Below are 15,700 nucleotides of genomic sequence, written 5' to 3' on the forward strand. Positions count from 1 at the left end.
GGCACAAAAGGCATGATAGACCAAGGAAAATGTGGCAGGAATAAGTACTATAGTGTTCCAGTAATTCATGATCATTAGCTGTGTGAAAATTCATCAGATAGTTTAGCGACAACATTGATCCCACAATTTAGAGATAGTTTCATGTATTAGACATTAGCCTTATTTTAATTAAGAATATGCAATTGATCATGACGGTCCAAGAATGGAAACCATTACTGATGATGATAATACAGTATAATTTCAGCATTCGTGCATCTCTGACATTAATATCCATAAATGAGATCTTATGAGTGCCATCTTGCAGCATGAATTGGTTTAACCCTTTTCATTACAGTGCCATCTTTTTATTATATTTTTGATATCCCATAGTAGTTTTAATCAGCTTGAGAAGCACCTTGTAGTAAATGGATTCAAAGTTGTTGCTGTTGTTGTTGTTGATGTTTAACTAAAGGCTCATTTTGATGTAAACCTGGTGTGCTGCAGTCTGAATTCCTTTTCTCCTGCAGTCCTTATCATCCTTTTTGGGGATAGATAAGGTTTTAAAGTGATATTCATTAACCCTTTCAGTACCAGGTGTCTCCTCCAAAGCTGAATAAAACTATCTGCTAATAAGAAGAATAAATTCAGTAGGTGTCATTGTGCGGCAGAAGTCAATAGGACACTAAAGCATATCTGTAACCATTCATTATTTTGGCAAGCACTCAAACACATGATAAATGAAAGCACGTAAAGACTGTACCCTCACAAAGCCACGGACATTTGTTAACAAACTGTAGAACTTGGGATCATATGCTTAAACCTTAAATTGCCAAGTGGAATGCAAGCTCTCAGTTTTTATTTTTAATAGTTTCTGAACAATATAAGGAAGATGGAATGGGTCTAGTCATCCTATATCATTACTAACTGCACTCTGTAATATAGGATGCAGGCTGATCTGACATAATAATCACAGGCACTCCATAAATGATCGTCAGAAATTAGGGCAGTGTATTTTACTTAAAAATTTCAAGGCTTAAAAATATGACCCTTAGGTTCATATAAGTGGAGCTGCTCACTCACATGCTCTGCCAGTGTGTTGTCTCAGGTTAAGCCTGTTTGGCTGTTCACGTACAACATAATACTGTACCTAAAATATGCATGGAATATATCCCTAAAGCATAACAATAAAAAAATTCTATAAAATGAATGTGAATAAATAAGTTCAAAAAAACATTTTATAGTAATCAGTAAGTTACACTAAATTTATTCATATTAAGCCAGAAAAGTATATGAAAAGCATCCAACTTCTATTGCTGAAAAGCTAGTTTTCAGTTTACTCTTTCAGTGGTAATGTTGTCAGTGCCATTAGAGGCAGCTTTCACTTGCTATAAATCCTCACTTGCCAGTTTGTTCTTCATAAACTTCGTACTTAATGTACAATTTAGCAATAACCACAAGCCTCTCCTCATTGATCAGCAGCCTGTTGTTCGAATGTTTTCTCTCCCGAAGTGCTTGGCAGAGCATTGTTTTATTGAATGATGATTAAGAATGTTTTGTGTATGGAATGTGTGTGGTGATGCATTAACCTAGAGCCTAAATAATATACCTTAGTAGTTAAAGTTGTGTCTTAGTACATTGATATATATACAAGATATGTGTATGGAAACACTAGTGTAGATTGTGGGTTCTTGGGTTCTAATACAGTTTCCTTCCAACACACCTGACAGAACATAAACGCCACGTGGAGCAAGGTAACACCTGCCACAACACTTTCCTTCTTTACACTGTTACCTGTACATTCACTCATCTTTTCAGAGCTGTTTATTTATTGCTATTGTTTGGCAAAACCATAGTTAACCTATTTTTTGGTAGTTGGCCAGCGGCCGTCATGTTATACATTTTTAATCAGAGTTAGCCATCTTTTTCCCTGACTTAACATACTTTACCATTCACAGTACTATATTTCATGCTTACATGACAAGATGCCTCACACTACATTCGTATTATTCATGCTTAAATACTAGTTAAATGCCTGACAATCTACATGCTTAACCAACAAATGCCTGTTATTTTATTCATACTCTAAATGCTTGTCTAACAAAATACTCACAAGTTCTAAACTTCAACCACATCTTAACTAATCTGGCTCTTCTGATAGCTGTAGTTACTAACTAAAAGGTCAGTGGTATTATTATACAGGTTAACTTAAGCATGAATATTTTAAACAGTTATTATTTACTTCAAAGTTTAATTCCTGCATGGGTAAGTCCAAATAATTCACTGACAAATAACTTATGTTGCAGTCATATTAAAATGACCTATGAAAGAAAAATCCTATGGCCATATTGTTAAGCATAGCAATAATTTGTACTTTTTTTTAGTGTTGTATGAAGTAATTTAGGTACTGATGGAAGCTGGATAGCTTCATGAGTAATGTCAGCTTTCAGCTCTGGAAAAATACTGTTTCATGCCATTTATTGTCTTTGAAATAGTAAACTGGAGAATAATAACCTACTAAGAATCAGTAGAGCACAAAGGAAGCATTCAGAAAGCAAGCAGTTTTGCGTACTTCTTTACAAACAGTGTCCCAGGAGTGTTATCTGGCAATTTTTTCCCAGCATCTCAAGTGTGTCAACTTCTACATGACTCGGTGACTTTTCTTAGGAACTGTCAGGCTCATTTTCATTTTCACGTTGCTGCTGCTAGCAAGATTCAGATTGAAAACCAATTTAGGAAGCCATTTGGCTTGTCATTATGAGTAGAATCATTTGAAGGTAGCAATACTTTGATTGCATTCTGATATTTTCCCACTTATTTTTGTTGTAGGCAAGGATCCTGTTTCTAGTTAACCTAACCTTTCCAAAATAAGCTGACCTATGGTGAAATATACTTCAGTTAGATCTAGGTTAGGTTACTGTTGATTTGATTACATTAACTTCACATGGGTGGGTTTAAATCTAGCAAGGTACTGATGATGCATTTCTTATGCCATGCACTAACCACTGGGGAATGGCTAAGATGCTGTGTCTGTTTAGAGGACTTGATTGAAGCATGTAGCAGTCGGCAGCTAAATGTCCTTTCAGATGCTGAGCAATGGCCTTCTGTGGATGATTGCTTGACCTTTTGATTGATTGTGTGTGTTGTAATGCACTAATCCACAGAGGGTTAAAAGGGGGACAGTGAAATATAGAGGAGGATATTAATAGAGTACAGTACTGTAATTAATTGCTTTTTAATATGTTACCAGTTGCATGAAAATACATAAAATAATACCAGTACTTGTTTGTTCCAAAATATTACTTTACAACCAGCTTACCTTAACTGTATATTGCTTGTTTCGTGGAGTACAATTGGGCTTTAAAGCTATATTCTTCATCAGATGGGAAATATTGCCCTTGGCAATAGGAACAATATAGCATACTTGTCTGTCTCATCAAACTCGTATAACAACTGAAGTGTAATTGTAGCCACTTCAACTTGGGCTTTGGAAATCCAATTTGTAATTTTGATTATCTGAGTCAAGAGTTTTGTTGTATCTTCCATTATGTCAGCATGTCCTCAAAGGTTGGCATAATGAAGATACAAAGTTTGAACATACTGTCAAAAATTGCCAGAAATTACACTTGTGTGATGCTCCCTTCATGGAATTGGAATTCTAAAACACTGCATGATTTATCAATGATTGTAACATTAATTATGTCAAGAAAATGTACAAAGTATGTCAGGAAAAATGTAGTTGTTCTTCTTTGCACATAGTACTTTAAATTAATAATAGTGGAGTGCTCTAGAAATTTACACAATAAATAATAAACCTTGGTACCCTGATCAGAGCAAAGTATATAATACTACAGTATATATCTCTGCTTGATAATTCCAGTGACCTTTTTATATAAAATTTGTTGTATAATATACTGTAATACTACTGTGTATTATGAAAAGGAGTAGGCATGATTGACAGCATTTTTGCAGTACAGTACCAGAAATCCTTATGTTTATTTATGTTCATTTCCAGTAACTGGATTAGAAAGAGACTTATCATTGTAGTAGTTCAGCATTCACTGAATGATGGAGGGTTGAGAAACAAATATCTCAAATTTAAAAGCAGGGACATTGGGTACTAGAGGACTCCAAAGTTCCAAGGGATAGCTGGAAACCAAGTTACCAGTGATTTTCAAAGATCTGTCATAATTAGGACTGGTGCAAGTGTGTTGAACCTGTCTCACACTGTCCAGCTGGCATTCAGTTCATTCATTCCTTTGCAAGTGTAGAAACAGAGAAGGTAGTGAGACCCTAGACAGTGATTAAGTGTGGGCAGGTAAAGATGCTAAGAATCCCAGTTGGGTAAAACAGCTGGTTGGCTCCACTTCATTCCATTTTACAGGAAGTGGCAGGTTTTAGAATTAAGCCCTATGTTTGCTGGTTCAAGAGGTGTAGTACCACAATACTGGCCTCCTAGACAGTCAGTCCCCTCCTTCCCTCTTTCACACTTCCAGTACATCTCCCCTTTTTTTTGGGGGGGGGATACAGGTATTGGAAAGGAAAACATTGGTAAATGTCTGAGCAGTGGGGGTACAGTTTGATTGACTTTGTTGAGATCTGCTGTAGCTGACCCAGAGGAGGATCACAAGATTAAATAAGTGCCTAGTCAGCGCCCTTCTTTACCGAGTGGAGTATGATACTTGAGATCTATTGCAGGCTAGGTTTGGGAATGATACCTGTTGGGCACTGCACCCCTTGAGCCTGTGAACTTACAAAACACTAACTGGGAAGTGAGAGCTTGGTCCCTTACATCCACGGTAAAACATGATCATGGCAGATCTTGTGAAACTATTGAGAATGTGATTGTTTAATTATTCCCTCACACTCTGGTACCAACCAGTGTCTCAGCCTATATGTATGAGATATATGTAACTCCAGGAAATGAGAATAGATGAAAAACTCATAATGATACAAGAACAAATTACACTACATTCATTCAGTCTCAACCAGTCTAGCTTTTGAGATCATGAACTTCATGTTACTTGTTAGTAATTCATTCTTCACTTGACAGAAAATGGCCACAGATTCATATAAGGTAATATTTAAATGTTTGCATTGAAAGTTTCACTTATTGCACATGTTACCTGTAAATAATTTATCTGCATATTCTATGAATATACACTGTGAATGTACAGTTAATGAAATGTTTACACATTGCTTTCACAAGCATCCACTGTAAAGTGCATAAAGCAGCATATCTGCATAATATTCAGATATAAATATAAGTATTAGGCAGCATTCTCATAGTAAATCATACTAACGGAGATTGCCAAAAAAAACATATGATGTAAATCACCGTAGATATGATTAGACACATTTACCTTTAGTGCAAGGAATCTCAAAAACAAATATGTTTGAGAGGCCTAATTGATTCAAGGCACAGATCTCAGCATCACTTACACACCTGCCACACTACAGCAGCACATAATCTGGCCTTAATACTTAGATTAAGAACCTTACATACAACTGATAGATTTATACTACTGACACACTGTTCTTATTCCAGAGAAAGAGTGTTGCTGTTAAGGGTTATGATATCTGCTTATTGTCATTGGAAAATATTACTGGTATTTTATACTGTATTCCCCTGAGAACAACAGCTACATGTAGTTACATTAAATGCAAACTATAAAATCAGAGTAACAGTACAGTATTTAGAGATTTGTGTGACTAAGAAAAAACACTGTATAAACACCAGTATAGTTTTTTAAATATCAGGTTTATGATAGTACAGTATGAATTATCTTTCAGTTTGTTTATACCCTGCACCAAATTCCTGTGTTTTGCCACATCAACCTTATAGAACACTACTTTCAGTGCTGCAACAGTCAGCAGCTTCTAGCCATATACAGTGTTCTTAGATTCTCTCTCTCTCTATGTCTCTGTCTGTCTGTCTCTCTCTCTCTCTCTCTCTCTCTCTCTCTCTCTCTCTCTCTCTCTCTCTCTCTCTCTCTCTCTCTCTCTCTCTCTCTATACACACACACACATATGCATTTTTTTTCCCAATAGGGTGTTATGAGTACAAGTGAAGAAGTATAGAAAGCATTTGAGTAGATGAATAAAAAACAATCATACAAATTTTAATGTACAGTGCAGTAAATAAAGAGAAGTGTATTAATGATTTTCAAAAGATCATGCATACAAATGTTAATGATTTTTTATGTAATTTACTAAAAGTGAAGGACTCCATCCATGAGTCCATGGTAATGTGCCTTACTGACGTAATTAAGAGATTAAAAAAGTGTACGATAATGTAGTTGCCCATGTGGAAAAATTCATTCAGAGACCTAGCAGCCAGATGAAGTTTTGTGTGCCAAAGACACTTACAGGATTACCCGTATGTATGATGAAAGAATAATATAGGATGAGACAGTATAATCCTGACTTATTCCTTTAAAACTGTAATTAGGCAAGAACACACAAGCAACCACACATACAGTATAACACATGCACACAAACATACTAACATGGCTTCTGTCACATTTTACCCTTTCCTTCTGTGCATATATGATCAGAGAACACATCCCATTCTTTACATCATATTTACAGTCTTAATTTCTGCACGAAGCTTCCATCAGTTTGCTATGCCCGATCCCATAGTCTTTCAACCATTTGAGTTGTTGTTGGGTCTGCTTAGCAGGTTCTGAGTTAAAAAGAAATGTAGTTTCTAAAGATTGTGGAGTAACTGAAATACTGTATATACACATGCATCGGGAGAATGTCTAATTTATCTTTATAAGTTAACTGCATGTTTTTCAGAACTTTTCAAGAAAATTGTTTTAATTATCATTAGCTGCATTAGGATGTGTAAATATGATTGTATGAGTGTGATGCATGTTGGTGGCGAGTGTGTGTGTACATAACAGTGACAACATGATTGACTCTATTACTACGTCTGTATCTGTACCTGTACTTGGGCTGCGGCAGAACCTAGGTTACCACGGACGCCAGGTGCTGCCAGAGAACCTCAAGATACAGTTTCGCAATGTGGCCATGATGGTGCCTGACCGCCAGATCATCATCAGGGTCAAACTGGCCTCTTGTGGCTTCTTAGAAAATATCACACTGGCCCGCAAGTTCTTCACTCTCTACAAGTTGTGTGAGGAGCAGCTCACAAAGCAGGTCAGCCACATCACTCATGAAGGTTCATTAGATATGTCTGTAATCATGTCGGAATGTGTCAGTTTCATTTCAGTACATGTATGCCTCTCATTACTTTTCAGTATCTTCACAAGATTGCCTTAAAGATGTCAGTGCATATGGCACTGAATGAAGGATTATATTTCCCTTTTTTCCTTTTCAATAATGGTTTTCATGTTGAAAAATGTAAATGCTGTACTGTATACAAACATTTTCCCACCTTATGTCAAAATAAAAGTGTTCATTGAGCTGTTTGATCACTTTGAAACATTATAATTGAAAAGAGAAATCAGCTGAGACATTTGGAGGTGTATGGTATGTAGGAGGACTACTGGGCCTTGAGAGCAGGCTGTGAAAGCCTATGCCCAGAGTCGAACAAAAAAAAAAAAAAAAAAAAAAAAAAAAATACTGGTTTTTTATGTACTGAAAAGGGTAATAATTAGGTATTTTGGTCAGTTGTATTGGGATTTATAATCTACTGAACTGAAGGTGATGGAGATAAGAAGTACAGGCTTTGTCGTAATTCATTACTTTACGTAACGTAGCATTCATTTTGTATTTACTTAAAAAAAAAAATCTTTGGGAACTTACATGATCTATATCAATATCATAAACATATCACTTTCATTTAAATGATGGGCAAGATTCATATTAGTTTTCTGTTGCAAGCAAACTTTTGCAGTGTTTGACTTCCTTGCTCCAAATCTTTCTTGATGGTCTAAATATCTTAACCTATCTAACACTTGCAACTCATGCACATTTCTCAACAGCTTCATTTTACTGTTTTCTTTCAACTTTTAACATCCATGTTGTACCAGTATCACACTTGTATGTTAATATGGGGACTAACACACCTTCCTTCATTTTTCATGCCTGTACACAGTTTTCTGTTTTGTATCTAGGCCTTCTCATCATATTTTGCACACATATACTTATACTGTATTTCCTATCAGTGCACAGACTTATATAAAATCATTCACCAGTTAATCTCTCAGTTCACCAGCACATCACAGTGTGAGTCAGACTCTATACCATTAGCAGTCTTTATTTGCCTGTACACGGTTTTCTGTTTTGTATCTAGGCCTTCTCATCATATTTTTCACACATGTACTTATATTTCCTATCAGTGCACAGACTTATATAAAAGCATTCACCATTTAATCTCTCAGTTCACCTGCACATCACAGTGTGAGTCAGACTCTCTGCCATCAGCAGTCATTATACTCGTATCTGTGCTTGCCTTGAGAGACAGTTACTGGTACTCATAGACATTCAGAAAACTCAGAACCAGTCTGCAAAGCTTCCATTCACCTTTATCAGAAGCATGACATCATCCAGCAGTTGAATGATGTGTTGATTTGACCCATTTCACTAGGCATGCTGTTGATATTTCTTCCGCTTTTGTAGTGTTACCTTGTTTCTTATCTGACTTTTCCATCATTGGAATGGGGAGAGATTAGGATAATGATGATGTGCTGTGGCACACAAATATAATGTCACTGTGACTGTTTTTACAGAGAGGAAAATTAGAAACTGCCCTTCATTAACCCTGCTACCCTACACAAACACACACACACACACACACACACACACACACACACACACACACACACACACACACACACACACACACACACACACACACACACACACACACACACACATCTCATACTCTTACTGGTGGTGGCAGGTGCACTATGACTTTGGACTGCGTAACATCCTGTCAGTGCTGCGGACGCTGGGAGCTGCCAAGAGAGCCAACCCAAAAGACTCAGAGACAACCATTGTCATGAGGGTTGTAAGGGACATGAACCTCTCCAAGCTGGTTGGTGCGTAGTGTTCGCTCCTTTTTTGACCAAGTTAAGTAAAGCTCTTCAGTTTCTTTGGAGGTATAATGCTCTGTAAAATATGTAATAAATAATGAGCAGTGGAGGCAGAGATACCAGATATTTACAATATAACATATATCATACAAGGTGGCTAATCAAGATTTGGAATAGAATATAATGTTTTTAAAGTATTTTGGTTATGGGGAATTAAAAGTATGGTATTGTGTGTTCTCTGTAGCCTGCCAGTTAAAGTGCTAGTGATAAATTACCTTGATAAAACCACTGGTTGCTAAGTACTGTATTAGTTGCTTACAATACAAGTAAAATGAATGTAGCTTATATAAATCAAGAAATTACAGTAAATTACAACTTAACCAGACCGATTGGTTGGAACAAGTGTCCTTAGTATTGTAAATTTAAGGTCTGAGGTATTGGGTATTATCAGGCAGATTATTCCAAGTTTGCAAGCAAAGTCCACATTTTTAGGATGCATATTCTGTACACCTGCAGCTAATCTTTTTTCTTTTGTTATAAAAGATTGAGAGTAAGAGTTAAAAGCAAAAATTGTGTGAGAATGTATGGATGGAAGGTGATATGTGGCTGCCACAAAGGGAGAGCATATTGGGAGTGAATTCAGAGTAAGAGTTCAGGGTAATAGTGATCATAAAAGGTTGTGGGGGATTGTAATGAAAAGAGAAAGAGAGTAAGGTATTCATGAGAGGAAGGTAGTTACTTCAGCAATAAAAACTTTATGCTCACTTTGTTGAGAAAACTGTTTGTGGTGCACCTGCCCACACAGGAGAGATGTGTTTCTCAGAGAGGCAAATAAGGACTTTGTTCAAACCCAGCAATAGTGGAAGGTTAAAGAAAGCATGGGAATCAGTTTAACACATATGGCCATTCTGGTTTGAAGTATTCTTTGTCTCTGCTGCACTTACAAACTTCAGTTATGTTTCCAGTATTCCTTCTTGCCTTATCAGCATTTTTGTGGTTTTTAAAAATGCATGGTTGTAACCAGTCCCTGAGTGAAAACACACATTGGCAGATGAGGATGAGCCTCTGTTCATGTCCCTGATTGATGACCTCTTCCCCAATATGGCCCAGGAGAAGGGCTACTATAATCAGCTTACCACAGCCATTAATGAAGTGGTCAATGAGCTCGGTCTCATCAACCACCCCCCATGGACACTGAAGCTCACACAAGTAAGTCTTGGCCCCCTCCATTTGTAGGTTAAATAAGCTTCCTAGTACCTCTTTCTTTTCAGTTTATATTTGGATGTGGCTTGTTACCCTTCTCTTGTACATCATATTTGCAGTTTATGAGGTCTTTCCAGAAAATATCCAACCTTAGGCTCTAAAAAAATAAATAGCTAGCCTATTGAACTAGGACACTAATCCCCCTCAAGGTAGGCCCCTTCTGACTTGACACACTTAGCCCAGTATTCTTTCCACTGCCTGAAACATTTTTCAAAGTCTTTTTTCGGTATTGCTAGTGCTTCATTGCATTGATTACAATTTCGTCTCTCGGATGAACATTGCTCAAGACATGTTGGAGCATGCAGATCGCAATCCAGGCTTTCTGATGACTGTTATCACTGGAGATGAGACTTGGGTGTATGGGTACAACCCAGAAACCAAAGCACAGTCATCCCAGTGGAGGCATGCAGGGTTGCCTCGTCTGAAAAATACACAACAGGTCCGCAGCATGGTGAAATGCACTTTCATGTTGACAGTTATTTTTTACTACCGTGGTGTTGTTCATGACGAATACACACCAGAAGTTAGACTGTGAACAAACATTACTGCCTTATGTTATCCATCATCATTGTGACACAGTTCGACAGAAGAGACCAGAACTTTGGAAAACTTCAAGTTGGAAGCTGCACCATGATAATGCCCTTGCCCATTCTACTTAACTGATTCAGGAATTTTTGGCTGAGCACAACATCCCGCAGGTCCGGCAGGCTCCCTACACACCAGACATGGCTCTGTGTGACTTTTGGTTATTTCTCAAGCTCAGAACTCCGCTGAAGGATTCCTGATTTGAGACAAGAAGAGATCATGACGAATGTGACAAAGCACCTTCAGGAGATACCGAAAACTGACTTTGAAAAATGTTTCAGGGAGTGGAAAGGATGCTTGGCTATGTGTGTGTCCAGTCAGAAGGGACCTGCATTTAGAGGGATTAATGTCCAAGGTCAACAGGTTAGCTATTTATTGTTTTAGAGCCTAGCATCAGCTACACTCTGAACAGACCTCATACGTCCAGATTAAAAAGATATCAACACTGCAACATACAAGAGAACAGTATGGTATAATGTGCAAAGTGCCAAGGTAAAGGTACTAGAAAGCTTGCTAAGATGGGAATATGGGACTTTTCTGGAGTACACCTAACTGGTGTGTTACAATGGACTGAATGGAGCTATGATTTTGTTAAATGGATGTAATTTGTGATAGGTGGGATCACCCACCATCCACTCATTTGATGTAGTGCTACCTGCATGTGACCCTATAGTACATTACAAACAGATATTTTCATGTTGTCCAGGGAACCATTCAGTATGCTGGGTGGTAACCACAGACCCCACTGGACACCTAATGATGTAGTGGTATGAGGCACACCAAATGGATGCAGCCCATGAGGATTACATCCAAGAAGTGGTTAGGTTTTTTTTGCTCACATAATACCACCCACAGGTTAACAACTGCTTACTCTGTCCTAAAATTTCTGGATTAAGTAGCCTAACCCTGGTCCTCTAACACTCCTGAAGGAGCAGTAAAGGATTAGATGATACATAAACTTGTTAATGCCAGTATTGATTCTAACTGTTAATGAAGGTGTTTTGGCTTGACTGTTCATGACTAGCTGAATCTGGTGTGGTGCTTGATTTGACGAAGTATCCCTAACAGCTGTATGAGACACAACGGGTGCGACACGGGATGATGACCCTGGGACCCAGCGGAGCAGGGAAGACCTCCTGTATTCACGTCCTCATGCGGGCACTTTCCAGGATAGGCCAGCCTCACAGGTCAGATCTGGTTCAAGAAAATAAAGTGTGGCCAATGTTATGTCAGATTATGCTAAATCAATAATGCATGATGAAACTGTCTATCTATCTATCTATTGCCAGACGCCTTAATCCCGTATAGGATGGCCATAAACAAATCGCCTCTACGTCGCCCTGTCCCCCGCCATTTCACTGTCCTGCTCCCAACTCGCACCCCCTTCTCTCATATACCTCTCCACTCCATCCCTTGATTTCATCCTTGGCCTCCCCCTCCCTCTCCCCCCCTCCACCTCACTCACATACACTCTCCTCATCAGTCTTTCACCCTCCATCCTCTCCACGTGGCCAAACCACCTCAGTGTGTTCCTCCTAACGCTTCCTATCACATCCACATGCACACCACAATGCTCCTTTATATCCTCATTTGTCAGCCTGTCTCTACATGTGACTTCACAGGCTGCTCTTAAATAACTCATTTCCACTGCTCTCACTCTTGACTTGTGTCCTTCTAACAATGTCCAAGCTTCACTTCCATATGTTAGAGTTGGTATCACAATACTGTCATATAGTAACTTTTTCACTTCCATTCTCACTTCCCTGTTTCTTATCACTGCTTTCAAGGAACCAGCAACCTTTCTTCCTTGTTGTACGCTTTCAAGCACTTGACCCTCGAAACTTCCATCCTTACTCATCACACTCCCCAAGTACTTAAACATACTAACATTTTCCATTTCCTCACCATCCAACCTCACTGTACATTCACTGACTTCACCTCTCTCAAAGACCTTCACTTTACTCTTCCCTACATTCACCTTTAGATACTGTTTCTTACACACTCTCCCATACTCATCCACCAAGCCTTACAGCTACCCTTCATCTTCACTTAACAACACAGTATCATCTGCAAACAACAATACAGGGAGTTTCCAAACACTGCCCTTTCTCACTAGGGCCACTCCAACATGATGAAACACAGTGTATAATTTTCCATCTTTGATCTGTATAAGTACATTGCAGTTTATGAAACAGTTTTCCTCTCTCCCTTGTTGATAGCAGTAATTTTGTTTAGATGTCAGTAATAGTTTTGAGTTCAGTAAACCCTCAATATACAGAACCCTCTTTTAACGAATTTCACTTTTAACGACCACCATGAGCTGGCCAAATGTTAGGTTCATTTAACAAATTTTTGTTTGGTAAAAGAATGGACGTGCGAGAAACACTGACCAACGTGCTGTCCCTAAACACATGCACACACGCATGCACGCACACACGCATGCATGCACGTGCACACACACACACACACACACACACACACACACACACACACACACACACACACCTCTCTTTCTGCATCCCTCAGAACGCTTCATCAGTCTCTGGGTTACCAGTGCCGTGAGAGGAGCCATAAATAGAGAATTTATTGAGAAAAAGATCCATTTAAACCTACCTGTATGTTATTGTGTACAACTGTACGGACAAACAACACTGTATTTAATTATCTTTGTTTGGTACAAACCGCGACTCCTTGGGAAATTACCGACAGCGTGGTGTTCAGCTCTGATGAACTATTGGCTCTAACATCAAGGGTCTGGTACCACTTAGTTCATTATATTGAAGGTTTACTGTACATTGAAATAACACAAATTACATGCTTTTTAGTATGTACTGTGGCAAAGAATCTTTTAAATTACAGGAGTTATTTTATGTTATTCAATATGTGTTCTTATATTTTATGTGATAGGAAGCGTTATGAGGAACACACTGAGGTGGTTTGGCCATGTGAAGAGGATGGAGGGTGAAAGACTGACGAAGAGAGTGTATGTGAGTGAGGTGGAGGGGGAAAGAGGGAGGGGGAGGCCGAGGATGAGATGGAGAGATGGGGTGGAGAGGTATATGAGAGAGGGGGGTGTGAGTTGGGAGCAGGGGAGTGAAATGGCGGGGGACAGGGCGACTTGGAGGCGATTTGTTTGTGGCCACCCCAAACGGGATTGAGGCGTCTGGCAATAGATAGATAGATAGATATTTTCTGACATTTGGCCTATGCACACTAAAAAGGAGAAAAGGATTTTTCTGAATGTTTTTGCTAAACCATATTTCTTGTGAACTGATGTTATGCAATAAATCAATTGTTCAGATAAACTGACAATAGTAAATGCAGTGTATGGGATAGAAAAATACACCACAGAAATTAAAGTTCCAGAGAAATAGAACTAATCTAATATAAAATTGATGCCATATTTCTGCTCTGGGAATCTCTGTATTGGGGTTGGCCATGGCACAGCTGAAGTTATCCATGAACTGGAAACTAAACCAAGAGCCAAAACAGCTGATTTCTTCCCAGCTATTGCTGAAAGCTGTTGGGAAAAAGAAATGTGAAAATAGAATTGCCCTCCCAAAACTGCTTTCCAAAGATCAGGAAGCACTTAAAATAATTCAGTTTGACATTACCTCATACCTGTACAGAGAGCTGAGGATGAACCCAAAGGCGATTACATCAGCCCAGATGTTTGGCAGACTAGATGTGGCTACCAATGACTGGACTGATGGAATCTTCTCCACACTCTGGCGCAAGACACTCAAAGCCAAGAAGGGTAAGGGAGAGTGGACACAAAAGTCAGTAACAGTATGGAGTCATCAGTGATGGGTGTGAAGAGTGAATGTTGGGTCCGACTGGTGACCACTATGCTTCTTTTACTTTAACTTGGCCTAAAATTACCATATCTTCATCTTGAATGCTGATTTATAATAATGGATTTGGACTAGAATATGGTGCTAGTCATGAAAAGTTACTATGAGAAGGATGTGGATCCCTGGTAGTGTCTTTGTCTACCACTGAGCTACATGAACTTAGGTGCAAAAGGACACAAATCTGGGCCATGTTAATGCAAATAAACTATAGCGAGGGCTGAATGTAATAAGAGTTTGAATGAGGTCAGTTAAGAGTGAATGAGAGTTGAAATCAAAGACTAATGGAATTTTTGAATTTTTTTTATAGAATATGGAGTTACAAAATGGCAAAAGAATGGCAAAAGTTACTTATATCACGTGTGAAGTACGAGAATGTCATATATATATGTATACATATGCTCTCTCTCTCTCTCTCTCTCTCTCTCTCTCTCTCTCTCTCTCTCTCTCTCTCAACCATCTGCATATTCTCCTCCCTCCTGTTTTTTTTTCCATTATCCTTGCTTGCAGGAGGAAGGTTAGTAAACAAATACAGCATAATATATTTGGTTCTGGATTGCTTTACAGGGTAATGTGCTGTTCTTCCTACTTCTGTTCATTGTAATTAGTTTCTAATTGGCTGAAAAACTGACCACATTTCCCCATTCTCCTTACTCTTTAACATGATAGTTTTGGTTCCTAATAGATTAAGAAAATGACCATATGCTCTTCTTCATCAGGTGAGCACATCTGGTTAGTGTTGGATGGGCCTGTGGATGCCATCTGGATAGAGAACCTCAACTCAGTCTTGGATGACAACCGCACACTCACCCTGGCCAACGGGGACAGGATACCTATGTCACCCTCCTGTAAGGTTATTTTTGAGCCTGCCAACATTGACAATGCCTCACCTGCCACTGTCTCCAGAAATGGAATGGTAGGATAACATCTGGGTCACTGGAATCTGTCTGTTTATTAATTTACAAGTTAAGCAGATGTATTTTGTAGCCTCATCCAGGGTTGCCATGAGAAATTAAAATC

The 15,700-nt window shown here is 38.6% G+C and overlaps 1 protein-coding gene across 1 annotated transcript in view; it reads left to right on the top strand.

The window, feature by feature from the left end:
- The window catches only part of LOC145394124 (dynein axonemal heavy chain 5-like), a 143,884-nt gene that overhangs the window by 68,213 nt on the left and 59,971 nt on the right, over positions 1-15,700 (top strand). Inside the window, exons 40-45 of the mRNA XM_080268104.1 lie at positions 6,946-7,140; positions 8,849-8,987; positions 10,033-10,190; positions 11,898-12,016; positions 14,459-14,586; positions 15,400-15,596. Coding sequence (XP_080124230.1) covers positions 6,946-7,140; positions 8,849-8,987; positions 10,033-10,190; positions 11,898-12,016; positions 14,459-14,586; positions 15,400-15,596 — 936 coding nt within the window. The remainder of the gene's footprint in view (positions 1-6,945; positions 7,141-8,848; positions 8,988-10,032; positions 10,191-11,897; positions 12,017-14,458; positions 14,587-15,399; positions 15,597-15,700) is intronic.

Source organism: Coenobita brevimanus, chromosome 26 (genome assembly GCF_032717465.1).
Source record: "Coenobita brevimanus isolate Jiangsu-jjx chromosome 26, ASM3271746v2, whole genome shotgun sequence".
Taxonomy (NCBI): Eukaryota; Metazoa; Arthropoda; class Malacostraca; order Decapoda; family Coenobitidae; genus Coenobita; species Coenobita brevimanus.